Source organism: Priapulus caudatus, unplaced genomic scaffold, assembly GCF_000485595.1.
Source record: "Priapulus caudatus unplaced genomic scaffold, Priapulus_caudatus-5.0.1 Scaffold63, whole genome shotgun sequence".
In the NCBI taxonomy this organism is placed as follows: Eukaryota; Metazoa; Priapulida; class Priapulimorpha; order Priapulimorphida; family Priapulidae; genus Priapulus; species Priapulus caudatus.
The window spans coordinates 432,735-459,843 of record NW_014577124.1 but is presented as its reverse complement, the minus strand read 5'-3'; the positions used below and the strand labels follow the sequence as shown (position 1 = coordinate 459,843).

Genomic DNA, 27,109 nt, shown 5'->3' with positions numbered 1-27,109 from the left:
TGACGCCACTGCTCTCTTTATCACTATTGCTCTCTCTTCTCTCTCTCGGCTCTCGGCTCTCGCTCAATCATCTCTCTCTACTTCGTCTTCCATCTCTCCGTCTCTCTCTCTCCTCTCTCTCTCATCTGCTCATCTCTCTCTCCTCTCGCTCTGTATCTCTGTCTCTGTCTCACTATCTCTTCCTCTCTTTCTCTCTCTCCCCTCTAGCGATCCACCTATTTTTGTGCTGTTCCGTTGTTTCACCGATGAGATGGGTTCCCGTGGCGCTAGTACACCAGTCGAAACATCTGCTAAACGAGGTCGTTATAACACGGTCAGCAGTAAATGCATGGCCCACCACGCAATGTTGTTGTTGATCCAACAGAACAGCAATAACTGGAGACGTAATACACTGTAACCAACCACGCGCCGCGTTGTGATCCAACGCACGAGGCATGGGTAACCGCTGCCGAGTCTGGAGCGAAAGTTACAAAATCGGGCTGCGTGGTGTGTTGGGGTGGGATTTGCGTTGCTAACGGCGATCGTTTGTTTGTCACGCAGGTTCCGGAAAGACGGCCGCGTTCCTGATTCCGCTGATGAACCTCATCTATCAGTCGGGACCGACGGACAACCCGTCAGCCTCCGGGCAGGTGTGTATGCCATACGCTGACATGGGGAGAGATGAGAATGGGAGGGCGGATGTTCTGATGGATGGGGGGGGGGGAATACGTTAGGAGTTAGTTCTGCTTCTACTTGCTGTTGTATTTTGAGTGCTTGTGTTGTGTTCTTGTCGCGCGCGGTCGCATTGCGTTCTGTCTTATTTGTTCCTGTGGGGGCGTGGCGCGCGACTAGGCCCCGGCGTGTGTTGTGTTCTTGTTGCGCGTGTTCTGTCGTATTTGTTGCTGTGGGGGGTGGCGCCGTGAGAATCTGTTTTTATTTCATCCTCTTTGCAGATGGCTCGCTATTCGAAGAGGAAGTGTTACCCGCTAGCGCTGGTCTTGGCTCCGACTCGCGAATTGGCATCGCAGATCCACGAAGAATCTAAGAAGGTGAGTCGAGTGGTGGCCTCCCTCCACATGTGCGGCAGGCGTGCTGCATGGTTGTGCTCGTAGGAAGGTTGGTGTCGCTATTCCAGCTGTCAAACTCCAGGGGTGGATGGGGATTTAGGATGCATGCGAGAAAGCGTGGGTCAGCAGCTAAAATTTTATTGTTTTTTGTATTTTAATGATCAGTTTATTATTGAATGATTATATAATTATTGTTATTATTATTATTATTATTTTAGTTTGCCTACCGTGCAAAGGTGCGCCCGTGTGTGGTGTACGGGGGCGCCATGATACCACTTTATTAATGATAATAATTATATAATTGTAATTATTATTATTTTAGTTTGCCTACCGTGCAAAGGTGCGCCCGTGTGTGGTGTACGGGGGCGCTGACGTCGGCGGCCAGATGCGTGAGCTCGATAGAGGGTGCCACCTGCTCGTTGCTACGCCCGGTCGCCTTGTCGACATGATGGAGCGAGGCAAGATCGGGCTGGACAACTGCATGTACGCAAGACTGCCAAACCATCTTACTTGCATTACCCATCAAGACTGCCTGCTAGTTCAGTTCTAGCTCAGCTGGTCAGATAAATTAGTTATTAGATTAGTCTAGAGGCTGCTGCAATAAGGAATCTGTGCACATTTTGAGTGGCAGAGCAGTAGGCTATCGAGAAAAGGAGTTGATGGAGTGATGTTTGTTATTGTTGATAGATCGATTTCTGCCTAGTAATATGTGAGGTGTTTGGTGTACTGGTTAGTAGTGGAGTTCAAGCTGGAGATGTGTGATGTGCTGAGTGGAGCAGGGGGAGTCTGGGCTCAAGTTTCACCATGGCACCAATGCAGGGGTTGCGCTATCTGGTTTGCTGCATTTGTGTCCTTCCCATAAAAATAATATAAAGCTGCGTGTCCCACATAAAAAATGTAGTTAAAAGGCCAGTTGCCTTAGTGACCCACATTTAAAGGAAAGATTGCGTTGACGACCCTGCAACTTCTTGCTGCTCGGTGCCATGAAATTTCTGATTAAGCCCAAGGCAACAGTAACCTAACCCTAACGGCTAGGTGGTGCAGTGGCTGCCCTACCTAACCCTATAGGGAGAATCGGAATTCGAGCCCCCCTTGGGTAACAGGTGGGATTGTTGATGGGCAGGTATGATATAATAGGTGTGATTGTTGGTGGACAGGTATTATATAATAGGTGTGATTGTTGGTGGACAGGTATGATATAATAGGTGTGATTGTTGGTGGACAGGTACCTTGTGCTGGACGAGGCTGACCGCATGCTGGACATGGGATTCGAGCCGCAGATTCGCCGCATTGTCGAGAAGGACACCATGCCGAAGACCGGAGACCGGCTCACCGCCATGTTCTCCGCCACCTTCCCTAAAGAGATCCAGGTACGTGCGTGGCCGGCGTTGGTCAAGGTATCACGCGAGCAAAACGCCGTGTGGCTGTATGCGCGTGTCCCCTCGATGTGTGACCGTGTTCGCGTGTCCCTCGGTGCGTGGCTGTTACCTGCGGATGCCGCACCTGTTACACTCATCAGTTGGGCAGCAGGCTGCAGTGTCGCATGGTCGCTAAGCGCTTCGCATCTGGGTATCTGCTGAGGGTTTGCGGCGGCAAGTACCACCAGATGTCGTTCTGCCTCGTGGTTAAGTGCGGGTTTCGCCGATCGGCCATGTCGTCAGTGCGCGCTGTAGTGGTGTGTGTGAACGATCTTCCATGTCGTCGACGTCTGGTCCGTCGCTTTTATGATCGAGTTATGATCTCAGTCGGCATACAGCCTGTTTGCTTGCCAATAGTGTAATCGTGCCATTCGCTCGCCGGATGAAGTTCAAGCATGTTCCTAACGATTCCGCATGTAAATACTCTGTTTATGTACGTACCTGTTAGGTAAACGCTCATGTCAAGTTGTATTGCTTGTTTTATTGAAAATATGTCTAGTCTTAAGCATGTAGTGATAAACTCTTTCCCCGGTCGATCACCAGTTGTTTCGATGAACGTCGCGGTCAGATGAATTTTGGATTTGTGGATAGTGCACTGACAGATGCTTCGCGATTTCAGATGCTTGCTAGGGATTTCCTGAGCAACTACCTTTTCCTGGCTGTCGGGCGCGTGGGCAGCACCAGCGAGAACATCACTCAGAAGGTTGTGTGGGTCGACGATGGAGAGAAGCGCTCCTTCTTGCTCGACCTCCTCAACGCCTCGAGTAAGTCTTGGCCTACCCCTAAGCTGAGCGTCGGATTTTTGAGCGTCGCACGCGCGCGGGCATACAGAGTGACTCGTAGCGTGCTGCTCTTGCAGCGTTGTACCTGCGTAACACGGACGCTTGAGAGTGCTTACAGCACCCAACGACTCACAGCACTCGGCGTGTAGTTCTCAGGCAGGAAGGTGGTCGTTCAGGCAGACACATATTGAATGTTCGTCGTTGAATACCCTCCGGTTTGACGCGCCTTCAGTCGTCAGGGATTTGTAGATCTTGTTCCGCTTAATAAGGAGATAATAATTAATAAAATAAATAATAAAAATAATTAATCAGTAATTTAACCCGTAAGTAATTTTACCCGTAGTGCGTTGCCGTTAAGTTCGGTTAATAACAGCTCCAGATTATATATATGAGATCATCCGATTACGCCGCTCGTGTTCCTTACCTTGCTTTTCACCTGTGTACAGCACCCGATTCGCTGACGCTGGTGTTCGTGGAGACGAAGAAGGGAGCTGATGCTCTGGAGGACTTCCTCTATTCGGAGGGGTATCCGGTGGCGAGTATCCACGGCGACCGCTCCCAACGCGAGCGCGAGGAGGCGCTGCGGTCATTCCGCAACGGACGCACTCCGATCCTCGTCGCGACGGCCGTAAGTTGACGCCGCTGCACTCCAGGTTTCGCGGAACAGGCTCTTGCTGTTCTTGGCATGGGGGTGGAGGGTGATGATTAGCAGACTGCCGTTGGAACAAGTTGTTTTTCTCGTTATCACGTGCGGTTATTACTATATTTATGTTGAGAGGCAGAAGGGTACTACACTGAACCCGTACAGAGTGATTGACTGCGCAATAAAGGCAGAGCCGTAACGGCATGACGCGCCATGCCTTAGCAAAAGGTGCACTACAGAATGATTTACGATGCTGTAGCAGGAGGGAGGGTGAAGCTGACACGCAGTGACGTGGCATCGCCTGGCGTAAGTGCGCTGCAATGATTCACGTTTGCTTCACAGGTTGCCGCTCGTGGGCTGGACATTCCCAACGTGAAGCACGTTGTGAACTTTGACCTGCCGTCAGACATCGAGGAGTACGTTCATCGCATCGGCAGAACCGGACGTGTGGGAAACCTCGGTGAGCTAGTCGACAATAGCTTACGGCGTGAATATCCGACGATGTCGGTCGCGTAACAATATTGAGCCGTAGGAAATCTCTTCAGCTGGTAATTCTCTCCGTAAAATGTCTGACGGAGAGAAATGTAATACGTCATGTGTATCCCACCCCCAGGAAAACCTGCTCATGTACCCTAGGTGTCCATAAAAACCCTGGTTAAAGAACACCAGCATAAAGTCTGAATGAAGATTTCACAGTGGTATCAAGATCAAGGGAGCGAGGGTATTTCAAATACAGGAAAATGAAATAATTTTCTTGAATTCAACAACCTATGTCATTTTGGGGCACTATATTTTCACCTTATGAATGGGAAAAGATTAAAAAGAAACAGAAACAAGTATATTAAAAACAGCTGAAAATCGAGGCACAATTCGTCACAACGTGGCAAGGCTTGGCAGCTTCTGTTTTGAAGGCACATCGAACGCAACGCGCGTCAAACGTTCTGCGCAGAACTCTGTGATACGTTCAACGTTAGCGTTATCCTATCTCATGTACCCTAGGGGTCCAAGTTCTATGGTGAACCCTGTGATACGATAGACAGCATTATCGCACGAATGTCGGGTCGACACGCGTTGAGGTCTCCCTCGTGTGTCTCGTCTTAAGGTCTTCGTTCTCGCGTGTCTCGTCTCAGGTCTGGCGACGTCCTTCTTCAACGACAAGAATCGCAACATCACACGCGACATGGTGCAGCTGCTCGTCGAGACCAACCAGGACCTCCCTCCGTGGCTCGAGTCGATGGGCTTCGAGAACAAGAGCCAGCAGCAGTCGCGTCGTGGCGGCAAGGGGTGAGCAAACGCGCGAGAGAGTTAGCGAGAAGAAAGAGAGAGAGAGAGCGAGAGCGAGAGGTAGCGAGAGCGAGAGCGAGAGAGAGGGGCGTAGAGAGAGGTAGCGAGAAGAAAGAGAGAGAGAGAGGTAGTGAGAAGAGAGAGAGAGAGAGAGAGAGAGAGGTAGTGAGAAGAAAGAGAGAGAGGGGGGTAGATGAGAGAGAGAGTAAGAGGGCGCAAGAGAGGCAGCGAGGAGTGAGCGAACACGTGAGACTACACGCCCGTGCGTGCGACGTGGTGACTGATGCGTTTGAGAGGTAGCGAGAAGAAAGAGGTAGAGAGAGAGTAAGAGAGCGCAAGAGAGGCGGCAAGGTGTGAGCGAATGCGCGAGACTGGATGCGTGCGTGAGACGTGGCGACGGCACTGTTCAAGATACAGTGAGAGTGAGCGTGCCGCGATTAGAAAAGTCTTGCAGTAAAATAAAAAGTCTTAAGTAAACGTGTTGCTTAAAATGCTGAGCAAAAAAGGGTAAAAAGTACAAAGGGTGAACAAACGCGCAGTGTGACGGCGTCGTTGCTAAAAACGCTGAGCGCCGTGATTAAAAAAACCGCATGTTACTGTGTGTTGCTGTTCGAATGGGATGTAGTGGGTTACGAATGTTTTTTTGCTGGGAATCGGTGAAGCTAGAGCCAAGGCGCTTTTAAGAACAGGGAAAAACTTTCTATTGATTTCAAGTGTGAAATTGAGCGTGCAGCATAAATGAATTCACACAGATTCAAAAATATTGCCGAACGAGCGTAGCTGTACTCTGCACAAACCGCTAACCTTCGCACGAATACAGTCGAGCGTGAATGGCCGCGTTTTTAACCGAAGCGAGATGCGTGTGCTCTACCACTCCCCTCCCCCCACATCCCCCCATGTCAACAAACATCTGCTAACTGTTGGGTTGCGCGCTCTCTCGCTTGCAGCAAGTACAGCGGAGGCTTCGGATCACGTGACTACCGCCAGCAGGGCAGCCAGCGTCAGGGCAGCCGCGGCGGCGGCGGCGGCGGCAACAACTTCATGATGTACAACGGCGGCGGCTTCTCCGGAGGATTCGGCGGCTACAGCGGAGGACCGCCACAGCAGTACGGCGGCGGCGGATACGGAGGCAACACCGGTCACGACTGGTGGGGAAACTAGAGAAGCGACTGACGCGTTCGATAGAGAAGAAAGATGAGAAAGAAGAGAGAGAGAGGTAGATGAAAGAGAGAGTAAGAGAGAGCCTGCGTGCATTCAAGCTTGAGCAACACTTAAAGCTAATTGCGTTAGTCGGTAGTTTTGATCCGCACTGGCTTTTTTCGAAAGTCGAGTTCGTTTAGATTTTTTGCAAAATTCGAAATTTTGGAGATTGTAAAAAACGTGCGGCATCGAACTTGGAGCCGCGCGCATTTTTGGCATTTAAATCTCCGCGTTTGGTGTCGCGGTCGAAATTTTTTTTCTGTTTTTTGGACGTTGCCGCGGTCTACCACCGCACGGCACTGTTTGGTTAAGCGCGCCGGTGGCTGCCCGCAAAGTAGCGCCGGTGTTCGAACTGTTCAAGCTTCGTGGTCGCAGGTTGCATTCGGCGCAGCAGCTCCCAAGAAACCCTGCTATACTTTGTGATCAGTCGGCTTTTTGCGCACTTCGCCCGCCGTTGTCGTCACGGTGGCGACGCGAATCGGGACGAGAGATTGCACTTCCGACTTGGTGAAGTGTACGATGTGACAATGATGACGCTCTTAAAATGATTACCCGAGGCGATTCTCCGGAACTAGTTCCGCTGGTCTCCCCCCACGCTCGATACGGATGGATGTTATGACTCCTATTACACACACAGTCTTTGCCTTTTGCCTTTTTTTTTAATTGTTAATGTAGGCAGCCCCGCCGGCCGCGCGTCGAGCGCGCTGCGCGGGACGTGCTCTCGATTTCGTTCAGATGCTCAAAAGTTAGTTCGCATACGGCTGCGTTATATACAGCCCGATTTTACGGTTTACACCCCCCAAGACGGCCCCCCCATCGGTAGCCGAGGCAGAGGGGTGCTCTAGATTGCGAATCGGTTTTCTGAACCGGCGTAAGAACGAGAGAATTTTTTGTCTCTTCTGAAGTCGGCCTCCGCAAGAGATGGATGCGCGTGCAGCGAGATCCCAAACGCGAGACGTCTCGACTTTTCCATTCCATGTCCAGCGAACCGATTTAGAGAAGCATTTGTACAGTATCCCTATTAATTAAATAATTAATTAACGTGACATATACGTGAACGTCTGACAGGAAAGGCTCGGCGCGAGGATGCCGTATAGGAAACATATAATTGCTCTGCGTGTTCGGGGCGGACGAAAGACCGGGCCGCCGCTTAGGACGGCGGCCCGGTGGCTCAAAGTGTTTTATTGAAATTTGTTAACGCACGGAGCGTCCGCCGCATCGCGGTGTCAGTGTTGTTGGACCCCCCTACCCCAGAGCTGGCCTCCACGCGTTCTGGAGCACATTCGTAGAGTTTGAGATGAAGACGTATGTATACGCCGCTGTCCTGTGGCTATGCTATTTATTTTTCTAGTCTTTCATGTGTGGGGACATATATGTGTGTGTGTACGCGTGGCCGCCCCGAAGCGGGACGCGCGTATCGAAGTATATATATAGTTCTCCACGCGTATATCTCATTTCTAAAATTTGTGGCCGATTTATGTTCTGCGAGTGAAGGCAAAATGAAGAGTGTGTGTGTGTGTGTGTGTGCGTGTGCGCGTCAGATTCGCACCGAAGTTGCGCCCGTCTCATTCTAAAATGTCTTTTATACAGGTGCTTTTAAATTGTTTGGTTCACGGGCCGTATTGCCCGTGTATGAGGATCGGCCAAACGAGCAAGGCTGTGATTTGTCTTGTGGCTTCTCCTAGAAATAATCCGTAGGTTAACACGGCGGGTCGTGCATCACAATTTCCGTCATCCTGTTCGACGTTTGGGAAAACCGAATGCCGGAAATCCTTGGCGACCAAGCAATTTAAGACCTGTGCCCCTGTTATTGAAATTTAACGAAAGGTAGTTGTTATAGTTTACCCCCCCCCCCTCAGCTGAGTTATAGCATCCACATCCCTATTTAAGACCCCCTAAAAATTATTTGCCGTGAGGAGAGCCTCTAGTTACATATAAATTTTACGTATTATGAGGGAGACGGACGTCGACCGTTCAAACACATAAACATGTAAATATTATGAAGAGTACTGCTGGATGTACGTTAAACAGTGGGATGCCATCCAGCAATTAGGAGTTCGAGGGAACGAGAGGAGCGTGTAGTCATCTGTTCAGCTTAAAAAGTACTTCAAATCCTTTGATGTGATAATATTTGCGTCGTGTTCAGACGAGGACAAGTGAACGTGGCTGCGTCCCCCTTGTTTCCTCGTAACCGGTGTCTGCACGCCCCCTAGTGGTACATTTAAGGTCGTGGCAGCCAGGTGCACGCTCGGTCGTTAGCGCTGTCACTTGACCGCTCATTATTTCTGTCAAGATACACAAAGCGTCGACTATGTAAACGCGAGTCGATGGTATTTCCGTTAAAGTCACGGGTTCTATGTGGAGCTGTTGCGTTTTTTCCTTTTCTTTGGTATTATGTGTTTACAAGCAAATTATCCATGTTTATGCTAGTATTTATCAAATTCGGACAAGAATAGCCAGGCATTTGATTGTCCTTTTTGAATTAGTTAGTTGGTGACGTGTAAAAGGAAGTAGTGTTATTACATTATTATGATGTAGGTGGCAATGTTAATCAATCACTGTATACCAGCATTTTGCAATTGTAACCGCGCGGCCGCATTCGCCATGCTGAGCGCTGAATTAAACTGTCTCGCAAACTTAATTACTGTCCTCGTACCATGATCTCATGCTCAGTCACAGAACGTGATGTGAACCCTGCATATATTCTATTGTTTCTGAAAGTGTGATGGATTTCCTAAATCTTGTTTACGTACTTTTGATGTCGATTGAATGTTTGTTCGTTTGTTGTTGTTTTTTGTTCCCCCCCAGAGAAATACGGTAGAATGGTGACCTATTCGAGGAAGTTGCGGTGCTTTGTAAAGTTGCTGGTGATGGTGAGAGACTGCGGTTGTGCTATGTGCTGCCACCTGGGCTTTCCCATGTGTTCGATCAGCTAGTTGTGCGGGTTCACCCTTGCGAAATGCGGTACGTTCTCATAGCCGTTCCGGTAGTGCATATTGACAGTGTCCATTCGCTTCGTTGCCCCCGCTATTCGTGTGCGTGTGTGCGTGTGTGTGCGCGCGCGCGCGCGAGAGAGAGAGGAAGATATTATTCGATGTAAGAATTCACCTAGCTGCATGGATCTCAGCTTCAGTCAGTTGTTTGTACTACATGTAACTGATGTTTCTAAGTATGTAAGAAAGCCAAGGCAGCACATACCATCACTGCCGCGAGCGCAGACTGGTTTTATCATGTGTTCCGAGACCAACTCATTAAGGCTTTTTTTATTTCTACGTGTATAAACGAGTTGATGGGCACGACGTGTGTGTAGATAGCGGGAGAGTTTGAAGTGCGGTTTGTTTCATTCACTGACGTGGCGACGGCCCAACGACGATACGTAAATCGAAAAAAAATTATTCAAGCCCACGCTCTGGCAGCGGCGGGCCGTTCTAGTCTCTTCGTCTCTTCGTGTTCACGGCTTCGTGACGAAACACGAGGAACTGCGCTGCGCAAGTGACGCGGCGCTCACGCGCGGGACGGAGGCTGCTCGAGCGCGCGGTGGTCCAGCTCGTGTTTTAGCCTAATTATCCGCCGTCTTTTGCTCACTGTTCCGGGGCGGTCCGACCGCCGCCGTCGCCGTGATATCGTCGAAACGCGCGTTCGCGTTTGTTTCGACGCCGTCGCACGGGCCGACGGTTTGCGACCGTCGTTCGCAGACGGTGGGAAGTAGTGCCGGAGATCAGTTCAGAAGAATACTCATCAGGTGCTTGTGTAAATATGGAACTGGACCGTGCGCGGTGGCTCAGACTGCATGTAGTCGGTCACCAATACCCTGCCCCCACCCCCCTCCCCCACTCACGGGAACCCCCGTGAATTAACGAATGCGTACCGGTAGCAGCGGCTCAACTTCATAGAGTGAAAAATCTGTCTCTTTACGAAAAATGGTGCAGGGAGTAGTTTAAAGAGAGATTGGGGCTAAATTTCTTGTTTTTGCGAGTTTCACGGGGAAAGAATATATACGAAAAGAAAAAATATTCGAAAAACTGGCCGTCTGGTCCAGGCAGGCAGTGTTACGAGTGTGCATTTTTTAGCACCGTATTAAAAATGTAGACGAGCGAACAAATGACTGAAACAAACCTTGGCTGGCGGGTTCGCGCGGGACAGGCTGTTGTCCCCCGCGCGTCGGCCGAACACTCAGGGAGGGTACGAGAACTGCGTCGCAGTTCCGCATGCCGATGGTTAACGGAGCGTAGGTGTCAGCGGTTTGCCGCGCTGCCACGAGAGGGCGTCTCGTGCACGCGCCGACCGCGTTCGGCGTTCGCAAAACCGGCGACCGGTCGCGACGACTCGCTTATTGCGTGCGGGGGTATGCAGAGTCGCCCTGCGGGGTGTTCGGGCCTGCCACGTCTACGACACCCAGCGGCATTCGTACGATGCGCGACGTGAGGGAGCGTCTGACGTATGACGGCGCGGTGTCGCGGGGCAAGGATGGCGCCGCCACCTGGTGGAACTACCAGACACCAGAAGCTGCGCCTGAAGACGCGTGGTTGTAGAGCAGTGCGCGCGCGCGCATGCGGTCGGTGCTCTCGCCATCTCTCGCGGAGGGCTTGTTGTGCGACGCGCTACGTATGGCAGTCGTGCCAGTTGGGAGTAGGGGAATTTTATCTAGCCGTTTCTTACTTTTTCACAATGTTGAAGCAACGCTGGGGAAAAGTGCGTGCGTACCATTTGTTGCAGAGGTCTAGAATTGCAGCAGCAGCACAGTATTACATTCCAGTGACATTATTAGTACGAAACGAATATCTGGAAGTCGGTCTTTACTGTAAGTGGCACGATAAGGTTCACAATAATTTGGTTTTCGCTGTGTGCGCAGAAGTGGGTGATGGGAGGTCTATATACTTGTGGGTGTTGCAGCCTCTGGTAAAACGAAGGCTGAAATTCTACATCGTTCAATTAATGATAATGTGTCACCATTTTGTTCCAAGCAGTGATATTTTTTTTTGTGGCGGTGTAATTAACGTGTTGTTACTGCTGACATCTTAATCTAGTGGAAAGTTTATTTTTGATACATTCTATTCAGATTGGCCCCGCGCAACACCCGCACACATAATGTTATGACATCCCGTTGTTCGTTACCCATTTCTGGTACAGCTTTGGCCAGAGCCGTATAGCGGAACGCCCTTTCCGAGTTGTGATCGCTCTTGCTGCATTTTTTTGAACCATGCGATTTGTGTTCAACTGTGGATCAGTTGTATCTCTGCAGACTTCTCGTCTACGACGTGCCACGGGTCGCCGGACGCGCGTCACGTGACCGGCATCGCCGTGGCGACGACGACGTGAGTCTCTTGGCGCTCGGGCGTCGTTGTCGTCCCGTATTCTCGTTCCGTATTCGCGTGCACTTTGAAGGCGGGCACGTTGCGTCGTGTCTCCCCGGGACCTAGCTGACGATGGGCCAGTGACCGGGTCATCGTTACATGCCCTCGCTATAGGGCGTGCGTGCACGTCGTGTGATAGACGAACGTCGGTTTTCACTACAACGTCGCCGTCCCGATTCGTTTTGGTGGCGTTCTCTCTCGATAAAAAGGTTCGTTACTACTGGAATTTTATGCCCCCGTAGCACGTTACGGTGTGGGTTGGCCGATTCCCTGTTATCTATCTGATCCGTCACGCGCGTACGTGTCTGCCAGGGGGCGCTGTGAGGTCCGGCGGACGGCAACGCGCAGAGGATGCTTCAGCGTGCGTAAAGTGCATTTTTATTTCTGTTCTTTTGGTGTTGTTGGCTTTCGGAACATTTTTTCGAGTGCGCCCGTGAGAGTGAGAACGAGCTTACTCATTGTTGTCGCCCGTGCCAAAGTGTTGGCGCGCCACAGGTGACCGGTGACACTCGCAATTCAAATTTTACCCGTTATAACCAGTTTTGCTATCTAACGTAACTGATGAAGTGAGAAGGGAGAATGGTAATCACAGCTTATTTGACTTGTATACCAATATGTCTATCTAGCATTTGTTATATTGCTACCGATAAAAATGTTTAAAATGCGTGGAGTGTCTGGCACTCAAATAGTAATTGGTCCTAAGCCATCTTGTGTTGTATTTTGGAAACCTGGGTAGGAAAGACAACTTGGTGTGGTAAGAATGTCGTATGGTGAGCGTATAGTTTGTACGTACGAGGGAACGTGTTCTAAAATGGTACACACATTATGGCTGAAAAATTTATTAATAGAGTATCTGTATACCTGCAAACGTCTGTAATAAATTACTTCAAACCAGAATAGTGGCATTGTTTCTTCATGGCTATAGTTGATGAGTATGTACAAACCCTTGTTGATAGAGTAGTTTATTTCCAGGCAGAATATGCCTGGTAGGTTTGGTGGTTATTGTAAATTTTCCCACTTTTCATGCATTGTTTTAGTCGGCATATGGTCCTAATAGTAGTAATGTCACCAACACTTGATTTTAAATACCACACTAGTGAATTTTATTTTGTAAATTCATAGTATTTACCAGGTATTTACAACCCAAAATAACTGTCAACAATACAAAATTGTCACAGAATAACATGGAACAAAATGCTCTTCGGATACCAATTGAAAAAGGCACTACTAGCAAAGCAAGTTTCTGTTTCAACAGTGTGCAGATAGAACTGGCTTCTATTCAACGCGAATAAGGAATAAACCACGGCACAATTTATTGTCTTTATGCTCGACGGCAAACCAGCATAATGAAGAGAGCACAAAATTTCACACGGATAGCAACATATTTCCTTTAAAATCCAATGCGCCTGGAAAATTTGCCGAAGTTGGATATGCTGCCCAATTATAACAATACCATAACGAGAATAAATATGTTCAGCTCTCGTTAATATTTAATTATCTTTAATTTATATTAAATATCTTTATCAGATGCACTGCATCTAACGTGTGGGTAGGACGTTTTCAAAGTAACTTGTATACGTATGAACACTTCACCAGTCATCTAGACAACTGGGTAACTACTTCAATGAGTGCTCAATGAGAGGAACTGTAAGGCTAAACGCCTAACAACAACTACAGATGTAGTCATGACCGGTGTGGCTGTGAAGGTTAAAGAAACTGAGACGCTATCGTCAATCCATATTTGTTCCTGCTTTTCAATATTACCTGCATGTTCACATTCGAAATTACTATTTAATTACACGCTCAGGAATCCATATGTAAAGACCACTATGAACAACACTGTCCAGAAAAATACTTCCTATAAAAGAAGAATCTTTAGCAACGAAACCCGACGGCACACGTCCCGCGCGAGAGGGTTGAAAACACCATTTGGAAGCAAGTGTGCAATTCTGTAGATCTCCGCCAGGTGTCGTGTATTGGCAGCTCGCGCGGCAGCAGCCGTAAATCCTCCATACTGTACACGCACGTATTATACATCCCCACCGCGTATTGCACCGGACGCAGCATTTTCACTTGAATAACTGCGAAATACTGTGAGATACAGACTAGACGAAAGTGTTTGGCGTTTCGGCATCTTGCATCGTGTAGTGTATATATGTCGCATTCTGACACGACACTTCCTCGCTAGCGTATAAAAATGTCAATCAATATTACAATAAACTTTGGCACATGTAGACTCAACGCATTAGGGATTCCAACTTGGACGAGGAACTACGTGGAAATCCACGCCCCCACGCGCAGACGTATTCTCGCCTTCGGTGGAAGAAGTGTAGTTTCGCAGAGAGAAAATCAGAAATACAATCGGGAGTTATTCGTCTGTGCAGCGCAACTCTCCTGGAAGAACACGCTCACTGGTGGAACTCCCAACCCGAATAGAATTCGCCGTAATCTCGTTCTGGTAGGTGCTGCGCTCTGGTGACCAGGTTGGCGTGGACGGTCGCCACGTCACAAGCTCAGCTGTCACTCAAATGTCAGGACTTCTTCGTCGGCGCTGGTCTCCTGAAAGGTGACGAAAAAACAATGCGTCACGCCACACGATAATACTGGGCTCTCTCCAACAGAACGTAGTGATGAATCTACAAAGATTCGAGATGCAAGAGTGTCCCTAGCAGAATGCATGGTGTGTTGATCTACAAAGATTGAAGATGGAGCGGCATCCGCTAATAGAACATTTTGCTCTGCAAAATACCCCCATTGGAGTCACGCCCCCTATAAAAGAACACGTGACACTGCAAAGATTCAGGGATGGACTGGAGTGTGCTGGAACAGACACGTCGATGATGCTCACCTAACCATGGTGGGTATCTGACTCGCCGGCTTGCCCATAACGGGGCCGCTCACTGTGGGGCTCCCACAGGGGGAGCTGCGACCGCTGCCGCCCGCCGCGCCATTCGCCAATCTCTTCTGCTTCAGCATTGTCTGTAGCGACAGACCTATCTGCGGCGGCATCTCTGCGGAATGAAGAATCGACGCGATGCATCGACGGATGAACAAGAAGGAGAAGCAAAAGCTCGTTGGGTTTCGAATGGTTTCGCGTGACTCGGGTGCCTGAGAGTGATAACCTGCTCTCGCGCTGCGAGGATTTTATGTATAATAAAAAGGTTTAACGGGTTTAATATAAATTCGACAGCCTCAGAAGCTTCGTGATTATGCTGCAAACTAAATTTGAGCTAGCGTTTAAATTTCAGTGATTAGCGTGAATCGGTAATTCGTCGAGTTATAGAATCGTTCTCTTTTAGAACGTTTAATTAATGCCGAGTAAGGGTGCAAGTGGGAATGTTCTTGCAAAAGTCATTAAACATTTAGGATTGATTTTGCTCTTTTTGCACGAAATTTACGCGCAGTATCACCCTGTTGCTGAAAATCCTTGCACAAATGTACGCGTGCACGTGCACGCACGCACAACACGCTCGCGTGCATACAGACTCACGCATGAAAACACACCTGTTGTTGGGCTAGTGGCAGGTGTACCAGTTAGAGGGCGCCTCGCTAACACAGCCGGCGACGGTATCCTGCTCACAGACGTTTTTCTGAAACGAGAAACGTCGGCGGCGTAAACATAGAATCTCACGCACAAACATCTTACGAAAATGTGCTGTGTGAAGCTCACCTGGAATACCTCATCGCTAAACATCAATTCCTATATAAACATATTGTTAATAAAAAGAAGAAGATGGAAATGGATTGGCCATGTCATTAGAATGAAGAAAAGAAAGACGAAAACCCACGCATTGCACTGACATGGGCACCGGAGGGGAAGAGAAAAAGGAGAAGACCAAGGGAAACATGGCGAGGGACAGTGGAGGAAGAAAGGATTACATTAGGGGTTAAAACATGGAACAAGGCCGAAAGAGCTGCCAAAGATAAAACGTCATGGAGAAATTTGATTTACAGCCCTATTCTCCACGAGGAGTGAACATGGTTCCCACAAAAGTGAATTATTTTTTCAATGACTTTTCAAGGACATTTCAATGACATGGTTTTTTCAAAGACAATCTATGAAAAGTAGTTTTAGCTTTTTAGAGTCATAATATATACCTTAGATTCATATATAAAGTAAAAATTGTTGTTTTACACGAGTGCCGGCAGCAGATTAAACAGCCGCTATAGTTCGCCGATTACCGATGCACACAATGCTCATTTCATATTGTCATTCACGTAGATTCATGTGACGGTCCTGTGACAATATGTACAGCTTTGATGTAACATGTATCATTCAGAACTATGTGTCACACAATGTACTGTTTCACTCAGAAATTTTATTATTTTAACTGCTCAACACTATTGCATTTATCTGATTTTTTCTCCATGAAAAAGAGTGTCTTCAGTACATGTACTTGTAGTTGAATTACATGCAATCAAGAGCTAATAATACCTTGATGCAATGAAGATTTAATAATAATAATAATAATAAACAGTTGCTGGTTGTTTATGCTGACCTTTCATCTGCTGTGTCAGGCAGTAACATTAACACTGGATCACTTATTCCTTACTCCCCTCTCGCGGATGGTATCGCCCACGGCGTCAAGAACACGGTGAAATGTTTGCCATCCAAATGACAGTATTCCAGCCGAAACTTTTTCACCCCCCGAGTCACAAAATTTGAATTTATGCCTATATAATACACGCGCACGCGTGCGTGCAACCATACCAGCTTGTGCGTGCCTGGTCGCGTGTGTGTATGTGCATTTGTCTGACCGTGAAAACGCGTATCATAACCGTATATCCACATTTTGTGCTTTGGGGGGGGGGGTGAAAAGGTTGAGGCTGAAAACCATCCATTTGTCTGGCCAACTTTTCACCGTGCGACATGCCGTGGGCGATACTATCCGCGAAAGGGGGAGGGAAATACTGAGGGGAGGAGGAAGGAAAGAGGAGAGAAAGGAGAGAGGGACGGGGGGAGGGAGGAATGCAGACGGAGATGTGCACACGCATGCGCAGTCACACGCGCAGACAAACGCACGAACGGCACAAACGGTATACACACACAGGTATGGATGCACATATTCCTTCTAATATAGTTACTTCTCTCGCCTTCCCGCTCACCCTCTCCCTCTCCTTGACTCTCACTCTCTTGCTCTCTCGGAATATTTATCTTCACGCACACACACACACGCACGCACACGCACTCACGCACACACACACACACACTCTCTCTCTCTCTCGCAATTTTTCTCTCGTTCTCGGGCGCTATATATACACATATGTATGTATGTATATATAGATATAGATATTATTTTTGGCCCTATTTTACTAGTATTATAACATTAGTCAGTGGCTGAACGGGGGGGGGGCATGCGGTTGCAACCCCCCCCCCCTCTAGATCCGCCACTGCAGTGGGTAGCGAGGGACACACATTCTCACCTGACGGGCGCAACCACCTCTCTCGATCGGGACGACCTCATCACGGGCCGCGGCGACGATGGTTGTGGGATGCCGGTCTGGGGCTTCACAGCTAGCTGTGGCTTCGGTCGGCTGTTAGACGATATGCCTGCGTGCACACGAACCAACGCGTCTAACGAATGCCGAACCACAACCACCAATACCCAATTGCACGGATTATATCAGGGTTTAATAATGACAACAAAAATCAAACAAAATTTGTCATTATTAACCCCTGGTTATGTACAACTGTTACCGAGAATCGACTACTATGAATAATGTGCACGGGTGATGTCGGTTAATTGGAAACAGGTCTCAGGTTCTGTAATTTGATAGATTGCGTTGAGAGCCAAATAAAGTGGCATCAATGAGAAAGCATATATGTGTACCGTTTTATCAGATTAAAAAATTTAAACTTAAAGTTAAAGTGATTCTTTATGCTGTGATTCCATTCGGTTGTAAGCATTCTAAGTTGTAAACTATACAATTACCAAGAATTTAAGAGTAACGTATTTAAAACGTTATAATGTAATGAAAAAGTCAAACAATTAGATTATATCATACTTCTCTGTGCAGAGGAGACTGATAAAGACGAAAAGCTGTTATTGCTGGGTGTCCGCTTGACCTCCTTCACTGGCAGTATACTTTTGCTCGCTGAAATCGTTCATAAATAAATTAAATAAATGCTTAACAGGATATTTTCCCAAGTTTATTTATCATCTGAAGTAATGTGTCCACGCAGAAGTATGGCCATCACAACAAGCCATTGTTAGAATATACTTGTATTTTCTTTATTTGTTTTATTAGTGATACAGGAAGTTCCTGGGTCCCGAACATGAGTTCCAGGATTTTGTTCATGGTTTGATCGTATATGGTCAGAATCCCTATTGGTACGACTGTAGTTTTGGTTCGAATATATGGGTTTAGCGTCAGAGGTCACGTTTTTAAGTCTGGATGACGTTTGTAACGGACAACCGTTCGTAATGTTCATAATAAATATAAATTAATTATTTATATTTTTCACATAAATTTAATAATGCTAAACTCACGTTTTCGGATGGGAATCTTCCCTGCCTTTGCTGCCGTTTTCCTCTCCGCGATCCTTCGACTTTCCTCCTCCTTTCTTTCCCTCTCCTCCTGCAAAATGAAAGCAGAGACTCAATCAACACCACCACAGATCTTTGTATCGTATTAGGATAATTTTCAGTAATCGTTGCCACGTATATTTGTTAACGTCGAGTTGTTTTAAAATGATACAAGTGTAACGATCCTAATACATTAACTCTTCATACTTTGCGTGGAGATTGCAAAGGATATGTTTGCGCGTTACTGCGCTACTGCTTACAATTTCTACGAGATGTTTCTCCTCGTTTTCCCTCTCCTGGTCTTCTAGATCGCCCTCCAGGAATACTCTCCTCGAAAGCTACAAAAGAAGGGCAGGAGCTTAGCAATATCCTTGTGCGGCTGTTAGCAAATGAACACATACTATAGAGCCGGCAAGTTCACATGATTGCCTAGTAAAAATTCTCCTGAAGCCAGCATTAAACCCTCACCCCCTTCTCTCTCTCTCTCACTCTCTCTCACTCCCTCACTCGTTCTCACGCTCTCTCTCTCCCTCACTTGCTCTCACACTCACTCTCTATCCTTCGCTCTCTCTCTCTCTCTCTTTCGCACATGGTCACACGCACGCACGCACGCACGCACGCACACAATCCCACTAACTCCGCTGCGCTCTCCCGCGACGGGGTGCCTCATTATATTCCCGTGCGCTTGTGTTTTGTTTCATCACGTAGCTCCCTACCCGCGTGAAACCCACGGAGTCGCGCAAATATGAACAAGGCAGTCATTAACGACGGTGTCCCGGAGGAAAGATCAACACGGCGGCTTTCACGGGCGACTCTTTTAAATCGCGACGGGGATAAATTCAACATCTACACTTTGATAAAATCAATATCTATCGCGCGGTGCGCTGCAAAGCATGCTGTATGCATGTGTGTGTGTGGAAGGGAACAGACGCAGAAATGTCAGCCAGCCTGCAGCTTTTACACTGCCACACGAACACCGCAACAGTAACCTGACTGCAACCAATCTTTCTGCTATGCCAATCGTTTTGTTACATTTAAAGCCAGTGTTCCCTTTAGATGATTCGAATCGCCAAGCAATTAAACCGTAACACCCTACATTACGTTATAAATACACCTACAATTTTACAATATGATATCATATAAATTACGCTGCAATACACAATAATAAAAGTGTTCCATTACGTGACAGCCTGGCATAACACAGAGCAATTACACGCCACATGTATTAGTGGGTACGGTCATCACAACAAAACATCAACAAAACAAGCACTGTTAATAAAGCATGTTCACAGCTATCAGTAATGGGATGGTCAGAGGATGTTTTTAATATTAATTTCTTCTCGAAAACGAGACAAACTGAAAACAGGGGTGGGTGGGCACAGCTCTCAGGTATTGTATTCGTGTAAGACACAAAGCGTGTTGTTCGCACAGTGCCCCAGAGCACAACTCGGAGTGGGCATGCCACGTGTATTGGTTGCTTTACTTACTGTCTGGACACTAGGAGAAAAGTTTAAGCTGCACTTCAGGTAACTTACAGTATCCATGGCAACTTCAATCTTGTCCAGCTCCATTATCGCCTGAAATACGCAGACGAACGTGAAATGTAAACTATATCATACGTCACGCGTATCGCAGGTAAATTCATATCGACAGCAGTGTAGAGAGGTAGGAATGGCTTTGGTTCAAGAATTGCATTCAGACTATGTGCCCCCCACCTTAGAGGTAGGTACCTGTAACCTGTTCCTCACTTGCCAGTAATCACGTTGGATCTAATATAAGTTTGCTTAAGTCATAAGTATATATACTGACATATCAGTCAAGGTCTCAAGCTCCTTACTCTAACTACTCAAATGAAATTAGTGAAACCGAAGAATAACCTGCATATAATATTATAAACATTCTGTATTCGATCATGCCATGCATTATCGTGGGTGTGGTAAAAAGGGCAATAATATATATATATATATATATATATATATATATATATATATATATATATATATATACACTATATATATATATATACAGAATGTTTATAATTACATGATAGATTTATTGATAAAAAGGGCATGTATATATACGTGTCTGTACGTCACATAGTAGATATATGTACGTGAAAGCATTCATTATTGAATAAGGTATTGAAGTGATTCTTTCGTTTAAAATGATTCTTTCTGCAAATATTCTAGGAGGAATTTTGGAACTTAGTGAAGCATACTGCATCAGGATTATAGTAGATCCTGGTAATTAATGAGGAATCAATAATCAGGGGACAGTGCATGGTGTTATGTGCACTGCACTGAATCCGGACACGGTGGGGTTCACCAACTCAATAATTTATGCGCTTCCTCATGCACGCACTCACCGCAAAAATCACACCATAAAACTGCAATATTGACATTATATGGCAGGAAAAATTTCAATAATTAATTAGGGAGGAATAGTGAGTATTTGTTATCAGTTTTTGAAAGGTGGCACGAGGGTAAACTCATTAGTTAGCCTGGTCCCTGAAACCGGATCAACAAAAAAGTCATAAAGATAATTAAAAATGAAAGAAATCAAATAAAAATTTAAATGTGTGAAATTTGTTCCAGGTAAAATGAGTTTAATTTTCCTTCTGATGCCAGAATAAGGATTTTGAGATTCAAGGGAAATTCTAAACAAGATAAATCAAGGTGAAATACCCTAGGATACAGACAAAAGAGGAGACTCCTATTGTTCATACAGAGATTTATTGCTGATTAGAAGAACACGGTATTATATGTATAGGAAGAAGACAGTTATTCATACAGAGATTCATTGCTGATCAGAGGAGGAAGGTGGTTGTTCATGCAGAAACTCTCTGCTAATCATACGATCGTAAGGGGCAGACAACAGAGAATATCACTGTTGTTCCTACAGAGATTCGTTGTGGTTATACAGATTTTAGTTATTAATACACAGAAACTCAAGCTCGACTGGAAGAACATATAGAAGGAAGACAAAAAAGGACATCACTGTAGTACAAAAGGGACCGACCCATCACCTACTGAAAGAACCAATGATAAAAAAAGAGAGATGCCAATGTGGCATCACGGTCACTTATGTCATCACGGGGCTTGTGATGGTCAATCATGCATACAGGTTGTGAAGGACGATGCTTACGTGTCGTATGGCCGCCGTGACGTCACGATCCTTCTCGTTGACCATCAGCTTGCGCACGCACGACTCGAGCTGCTGCAGCAGACCTCTGTCCGTAGGCAGCTTCAGCTGAGACTTCAAGCGCGGCAGCAGCGTGCACAGACGCAACCTGCGAACACGCACGCACGCACGCACGCACAACATTGAGACGTCGAATGACCAAGCCAAGGAAGGAAGGAACGACTACGCTACGGAAATGAATGTGGCGAATTCTTTTGGTTTGTCCGTGGGGCTGTGGAGGCGCCATGATGTTGACGCCATACGATATTACTACTACTGATAAGGAATGACGGGGATCGCTGATAACACAATGATGCATTTTTCACGACGAGAATGCAGGAGAAAACCTCTCCTTAATGTTGCGAGTTGAGAATTCCGTAGTTTTAGCTTGACGGCGTAGTGATAACGATAGGATTATAATTGTAGGGGTAACGATCAGAGCGAGCTGCTGTTATCGATGTCGTAGAGTAGCAGTGTGTGTGTGTAGAAGTTTGACGCGAATGTGGCGGCTGCGGCTTGCAGTTTACGGATATGGGAATCGATTATGCATTATTATTTAAATGAGGGTTATTAAGATAGGAGTTATCTCTGCAGCTGCACAACAATAACCGCCTCCACTACCGTCACTACCACTGCTACCACTACTACCGCCACCATCACCACCACTGCCGCTGCTGCAACTGCCACTACCACCACCACTACCACCGCCGCCGCCGCCGCCGCCGCCGCCGCCGCCGCTGCCGCCGCAGCCACCACCACCACCACCACCAACACCAGCAGCAGCAGCAGCAGAACACTGCCGCCACAGCCACCACCACTGCCACCATAACCAGAAAGAACACCAACAACAACAACAATACCACCACTAGCAACAATGACAACAACAACAACACCCACCGCCACCACCACCAACACCACCACCACCAGCACCAGCACCACCAACACCGCCAACACCACCACCACCTCCTCCTCCTCCTCCACCTCCTCCTCTCCATCCCCTCACCGGATGTTGGGCACGGCGTCCATGTGTAGCTCGAGCAGCTGCGTGTAGAAGAACTGCTTGAAGAAGCTCTTCGAGAACAGCTCGATGATGACGATGCAGATCTCGATGAACAGCATACGCTTGTGACAGCTCGCGTGCCGACAGAAATCTACGCGCGCAAAGAAAATACACGTTCAGACACGTTAACGGGATGACAGAAATCTACGTGAGGGAAGAAAACACTCGTTCAGACGCAATAACGGGATTACAGGATACATCCTTTCCCGTGGAGCATGCCTGTAGTGGGCCGTATGGCAATAGAAATCTACAGCCACTAAGGAATACTCGTTCAGACACGATAATCGGACGACGGAGTACATCCTTTCCCGTGGAACATGCCTGTAGTGGCTCGTGTGGTGACACAAATCAACGACCGGGAAAAAAACACGTTTAGACAAGATAAATTGGGCATTTTCCAGGATATACTCGTTCAGAAAGGATAATGAGAGGACGGATTATATTTTTCCCCATAGCACGCGCCTGTGGTGGCTGGCCTGTGGTGATATGAATCGATGGGAAAAACTTAATTCATTCGTATAACGGGATGACAGGATCTATTCTTTCTCATAGCATCTGTGCATGGCGGTTGTCATGGTGACGGAAATCGCCCAAAAAATATCACCCTTCCTGCATCTGATTTCTATGTGGGGGGAACGAGAGCACGTTTGCAGTATTCGCTCGGCTACCTTCGATCAGCTTCTTGCATATCTCAGAGCGCTGTTCGGCTCGGAGGTTGTTCCTGAGGTAGACGCAAAGAGTTCTGACTGCGGCGATTCTGACCGGTCGAGCCCTCTGAAGCAGAAACACCAATGACATTGATTATACACCAATATATTAGGTAACGTGTTATCGTATCGTCCGCTAAATATGATGACATAAGAAAGAGAACCCGTTTTCAGGCCTATGTTATCATATCATACCTTATACGGAAACAATGCAATGGGAATTTGCAATATACCTGACAGGAGAACTCATGTAACGCTAAGTTCCTAACATTCACAAGGCATTTCCAACAGTATCTAAGAGTTCCCACCAATAACAAAGAGTTTCCATCGATGACAAGTAGTTCCGAACAATAACAAGAAGATTGCAACAGTAATAAACAGTTCTCAATAATAATAAGCAGTTCCATCAGTACAAAGAGTTCCCGACAGTACCAAGGAGCTCATAACAGTAACAAGCCATTCTCAACACTAACAAGGCATTCCCGAATCACAGACATAACCGCTGTGACGACACCGTGGCGCCCTCACACTCACCGACACCGTCGCCTTCTGGAAGAAGAGCGCACAAAACTTGCAGAAGATGTCGTCGCTGCTGAGGCACTTGGGCAGACAGGCGAGCACGCTGAGCAGCTGCTCGTGCAGCCTCCAGTTGCTGGACGCCGCGCCGGCGCGCCACCGTCAGCTCACACAGCATGAGCGCGTTCGCAAGCTCCGGTCCGCTCAGCTGAAGGAAGGAACGCAGGCAGGAGTTAGAAGAAGCTGCGATGATATGTATAATGTAATATCTTTTTTTGCTCACCAGTGGGACGAATACGGACCAGAACACCTAGACAGAAGCTGTCATGCTGTATATAATATAAGATCTTTTGAAATAACAGATACATAAATATATCAATATAATATACAATGTATAACAAAAGATACGAAATGAAGGAATGATATAATAAAGTGTCTTGCGAAGTGTGACAGGGAGCTGTGAAAGGAAGATCAGCATTCTGAATGAATTCTGGTTACAATTAGTGTTTTTTAGGGTTTCAGATTCTGTATTATTTAGAGACATTGCTTGCATCATTCTTTTCTCTATAGTAGTGAATAATAGTCTATACCCATATTTAAATATTTAATTATTTGATATATATATATATATATATATATATATATACTATATATATATATATAAGATATAGATATATGAAAAATCCACTAGGCATGAAGGAGGACAGTGGCTCCATCTATGTGCCTCACCTGTAGATCCGGTGAAAACCGTGTGTCTGACATGGAATGCCTTCCTCTGTTGACCATACATTCCAGCATCTCCGGCAGATGGGGAATGATGCCCTCTAGAACCTGCGTGAAGCAATGCGAGGAGCATCACTCACCGACCACCGGATGCTAATGCACACCCAATCAGTTACTAGCCCGCCAACACATCCAGCTGCGAGGCGACGCAGTGGGTGGGAGGAAAGGGCTGCGGGCAGGGTGGCTTGGGGAGGGGGGAGGGGCTGTGTTGATGTTAGCTGGGGGGGGTAGGGCGCTGTGGGCGGGCGGTGCTTGGCGAGGGGTGGGAAATTGATCGCTTCGTTTTTATTTCAATCCGATCGAATTGTGGATAACAGAAATCGCACTAAGTTTTCCATGTATAGTAAGTAGGCACCAGCATCAGTCTAGCTCAGAATATGACAGAAAGTGGCCGGCACTTACCATACGTGTGTTTACTGAAACAAACCATCTCATCCGCGAGAGGTATTCTAAGAGACAGCTCTCCTCACTGCAGCGTGAGAGGGAAGGAATAAAAAAGTAGAGTGGGAAGGAAGAGATGACGGAGGAGGGTGGAGGGAAGGGTATGAAAGAGAACAGTGGGAGGGTAGGACCGAACGGTCGGAGAAAACACTGTAGGGGTATTCCAATTGCAGTGTGTAGGAGAAAGATAGAGGTGGGGATAAAGACTGTAGGACCTACATGGTGGGGCCTCCCAGTGCAGTGCAGTGCATGGCAGATGGGTTCCCTATGTGGTAACAGCCCACGGTGGTAGATGGGGAAATGAGTGGGTGAGAGGAAGGATGGTAGGAAGGGGAGCCATGTTCTTACCTCTATGGATTCATCCTTTAGTAGTATCACCAGTTCTCCCTGAATTAAATACACGTTTGAACCTAACAGTTTGGCAACCTGAAAAAACAGGACAAGAATTATAGCAACTATAGGAAATGCCATTATAAAACTCATTGAATCACTTGTGAATCATTGCCAAATCATATCTATGAGATTAGAATTAGGATAATACATTTTATAGTACACATTCCTGTCAGAACCTAAATTACAATAACTGTTTGTTTACCAACACTTTCATACAAATTAACAAATTAATTTCTCACACAACGCAACCGTTCATAAACTACACATCAAACCTTTGCAAAAATGTTCAAAACTTCGAGGTAGGTCAACCGCCTTCAAAACATTCATAATTTTGTAATGTATATTAATAAATAATGTATAATATTGTCTGTAATAATACATTTTTGTAGGCAGAAAAAACCGTTCCACAACGATTTTACACGATGCCACCATACCTTCGATAACCACTCGCATTTTGCGCGCGCGCGTTTCCCTACACGCAGACGACGCGACAACGACCGACGCGAAGGACGCAGGGCGTCCGCGTAGCGCCACCTACCTCGTGAAAGCCCGACGCGACGGTCCTCCTCACCACGGGGTAAGGGTCCTCGCAGAGCGCAGCAAACGTCGCGTACAGACTGCACTTGAAGTCGAGCGCACCGGCGAACAGCACCATAGCCTGAAAGAACACACACGCGACGCCGTCACACCGGAAAATCTGCCTAACACCGAACCCGCCAGCGGACCCAAGTGTGCCGACCGTTAGGGCAAACACGCGCAATGCCGTCACGCTCACCCTTACATGGACCAGCAGGGAAACCTGCCTACCTCCGAACCCGCCATAGTACAGGAGCTAAGAGCCATAAATCGGATGAATTGTGCAGTTTTTTTTTAGAAAAAGCATGAAAAATTGGCACACAGGTAGTATAAGGTAACCAGGAGACCAAAGTGTGCCAACCGTTAGGGCAAATAGGGAAAACGTCTCCTGGGGGATCGATCCTGGGATTTCTAATTAAAGATTAAGATCATTTGGTTGGGTAGAAACGGCGTAGCACACAATTTTATGCAAACATTTGTCAACGATTGTCATATGATCAACATTGCTGTTGCATGTAATAAAATCCCTCAGGGATGCCGAGATTACACAAATGACAAATACTGACATACACGCAGAACAAGAGCTATCATCATCTTCGTGATGCAGGCACGATGCAAGCAGGCGTGAAACCTCTCACTATATATTAATATTCTCACCTAGAGTGTTTTCTAGGACGTTACACCTTAGCAACGGATTTATTGCATTCATTCTGCCGTTGCCTAGACACGCATCATCAGTATATGACTAACGCAATTTGCGCACGTGAAATTTATCAAAGCGAGTTCGGCTTTGAACGAACTAGGACTGAACTGTACTTCTCTTTGGCAAAAACGGCAATGCGCTTTCTGCCAAACAATGATGCTGCATTGAGCACGCCGAAGGTTTCTTGCTGGGAAAATTACTTCGCATAAAATTTAACATTGAAACAATTTTAGATTGGCAGGAACACATTGTCATCAAAATACTTGCCCGGCATTAGCGAGAGAGAGAGAGAGAGAGAAAGAGAGAGAGAGAGAGAGAGCGAGAGAGAGAGAGAGAGAGAAAGAGAGAGAGAGAGAGAGAGCACGAGAGAAGCGAAAGAGAGAGAGAGAGAGAGAGAAAGAAAGAGAGAGAGAGAGAGCACGAGAGAAGCGAAAGAGAGAGAGAGAGAGAGAGAAAGAAAGAGAGAGAGAGAGAGCACGAGAGAAGCGAAAGAGAG

General features: G+C 47.0%; 2 protein-coding genes across 4 annotated transcripts in view; one reads left to right on the top strand and one right to left on the bottom strand.

Moving 5' to 3' along the window:
* The window catches only part of LOC106821194 (ATP-dependent RNA helicase DDX3X-like), a 27,612-nt gene extending 14,988 nt beyond the window's left edge, over positions 1–12,624 (top strand). For all 3 annotated transcript variants that reach the window (XM_014825890.1, XM_014825889.1, XM_014825887.1), the window contains 9 exons: positions 541–629; positions 933–1,028; positions 1,369–1,529; positions 2,272–2,416; positions 3,084–3,228; positions 3,693–3,874; positions 4,232–4,349; positions 5,020–5,173; positions 6,121–12,624. In XM_014825890.1, coding sequence (XP_014681376.1) covers positions 541–629; positions 933–1,028; positions 1,369–1,529; positions 2,272–2,416; positions 3,084–3,228; positions 3,693–3,874; positions 4,232–4,349; positions 5,020–5,173; positions 6,121–6,334 — 1,304 coding nt within the window. In that variant the 3' untranslated portion in view covers positions 6,335–12,624. The remainder of the gene's footprint in view (positions 1–540; positions 630–932; positions 1,029–1,368; positions 1,530–2,271; positions 2,417–3,083; positions 3,229–3,692; positions 3,875–4,231; positions 4,350–5,019; positions 5,174–6,120) is intronic.
* The window catches only part of LOC106821188 (serine/threonine-protein phosphatase 4 regulatory subunit 4-like), a 99,766-nt gene continuing 81,814 nt past the window's right edge, over positions 9,158–27,109 (bottom strand). The window contains exons 12-26 of the mRNA XM_014825883.1: positions 25,873–25,992; positions 25,290–25,367; positions 24,447–24,548; positions 23,736–23,873; positions 23,163–23,268; positions 22,438–22,585; positions 21,399–21,543; positions 19,790–19,831; positions 18,515–18,592; positions 18,219–18,306; positions 17,734–17,823; positions 17,152–17,278; positions 15,232–15,317; positions 14,576–14,738; positions 9,158–14,286 (exon numbers count right to left, since the gene is read on the bottom strand). Coding sequence (XP_014681369.1) covers positions 14,259–14,286; positions 14,576–14,738; positions 15,232–15,317; positions 17,152–17,278; positions 17,734–17,823; positions 18,219–18,306; positions 18,515–18,592; positions 19,790–19,831; positions 21,399–21,543; positions 22,438–22,585; positions 23,163–23,268; positions 23,736–23,873; positions 24,447–24,548; positions 25,290–25,367; positions 25,873–25,992 — 1,539 coding nt within the window. The 3' untranslated portion in view covers positions 9,158–14,258. The remainder of the gene's footprint in view (positions 14,287–14,575; positions 14,739–15,231; positions 15,318–17,151; positions 17,279–17,733; positions 17,824–18,218; positions 18,307–18,514; positions 18,593–19,789; positions 19,832–21,398; positions 21,544–22,437; positions 22,586–23,162; positions 23,269–23,735; positions 23,874–24,446; positions 24,549–25,289; positions 25,368–25,872; positions 25,993–27,109) is intronic.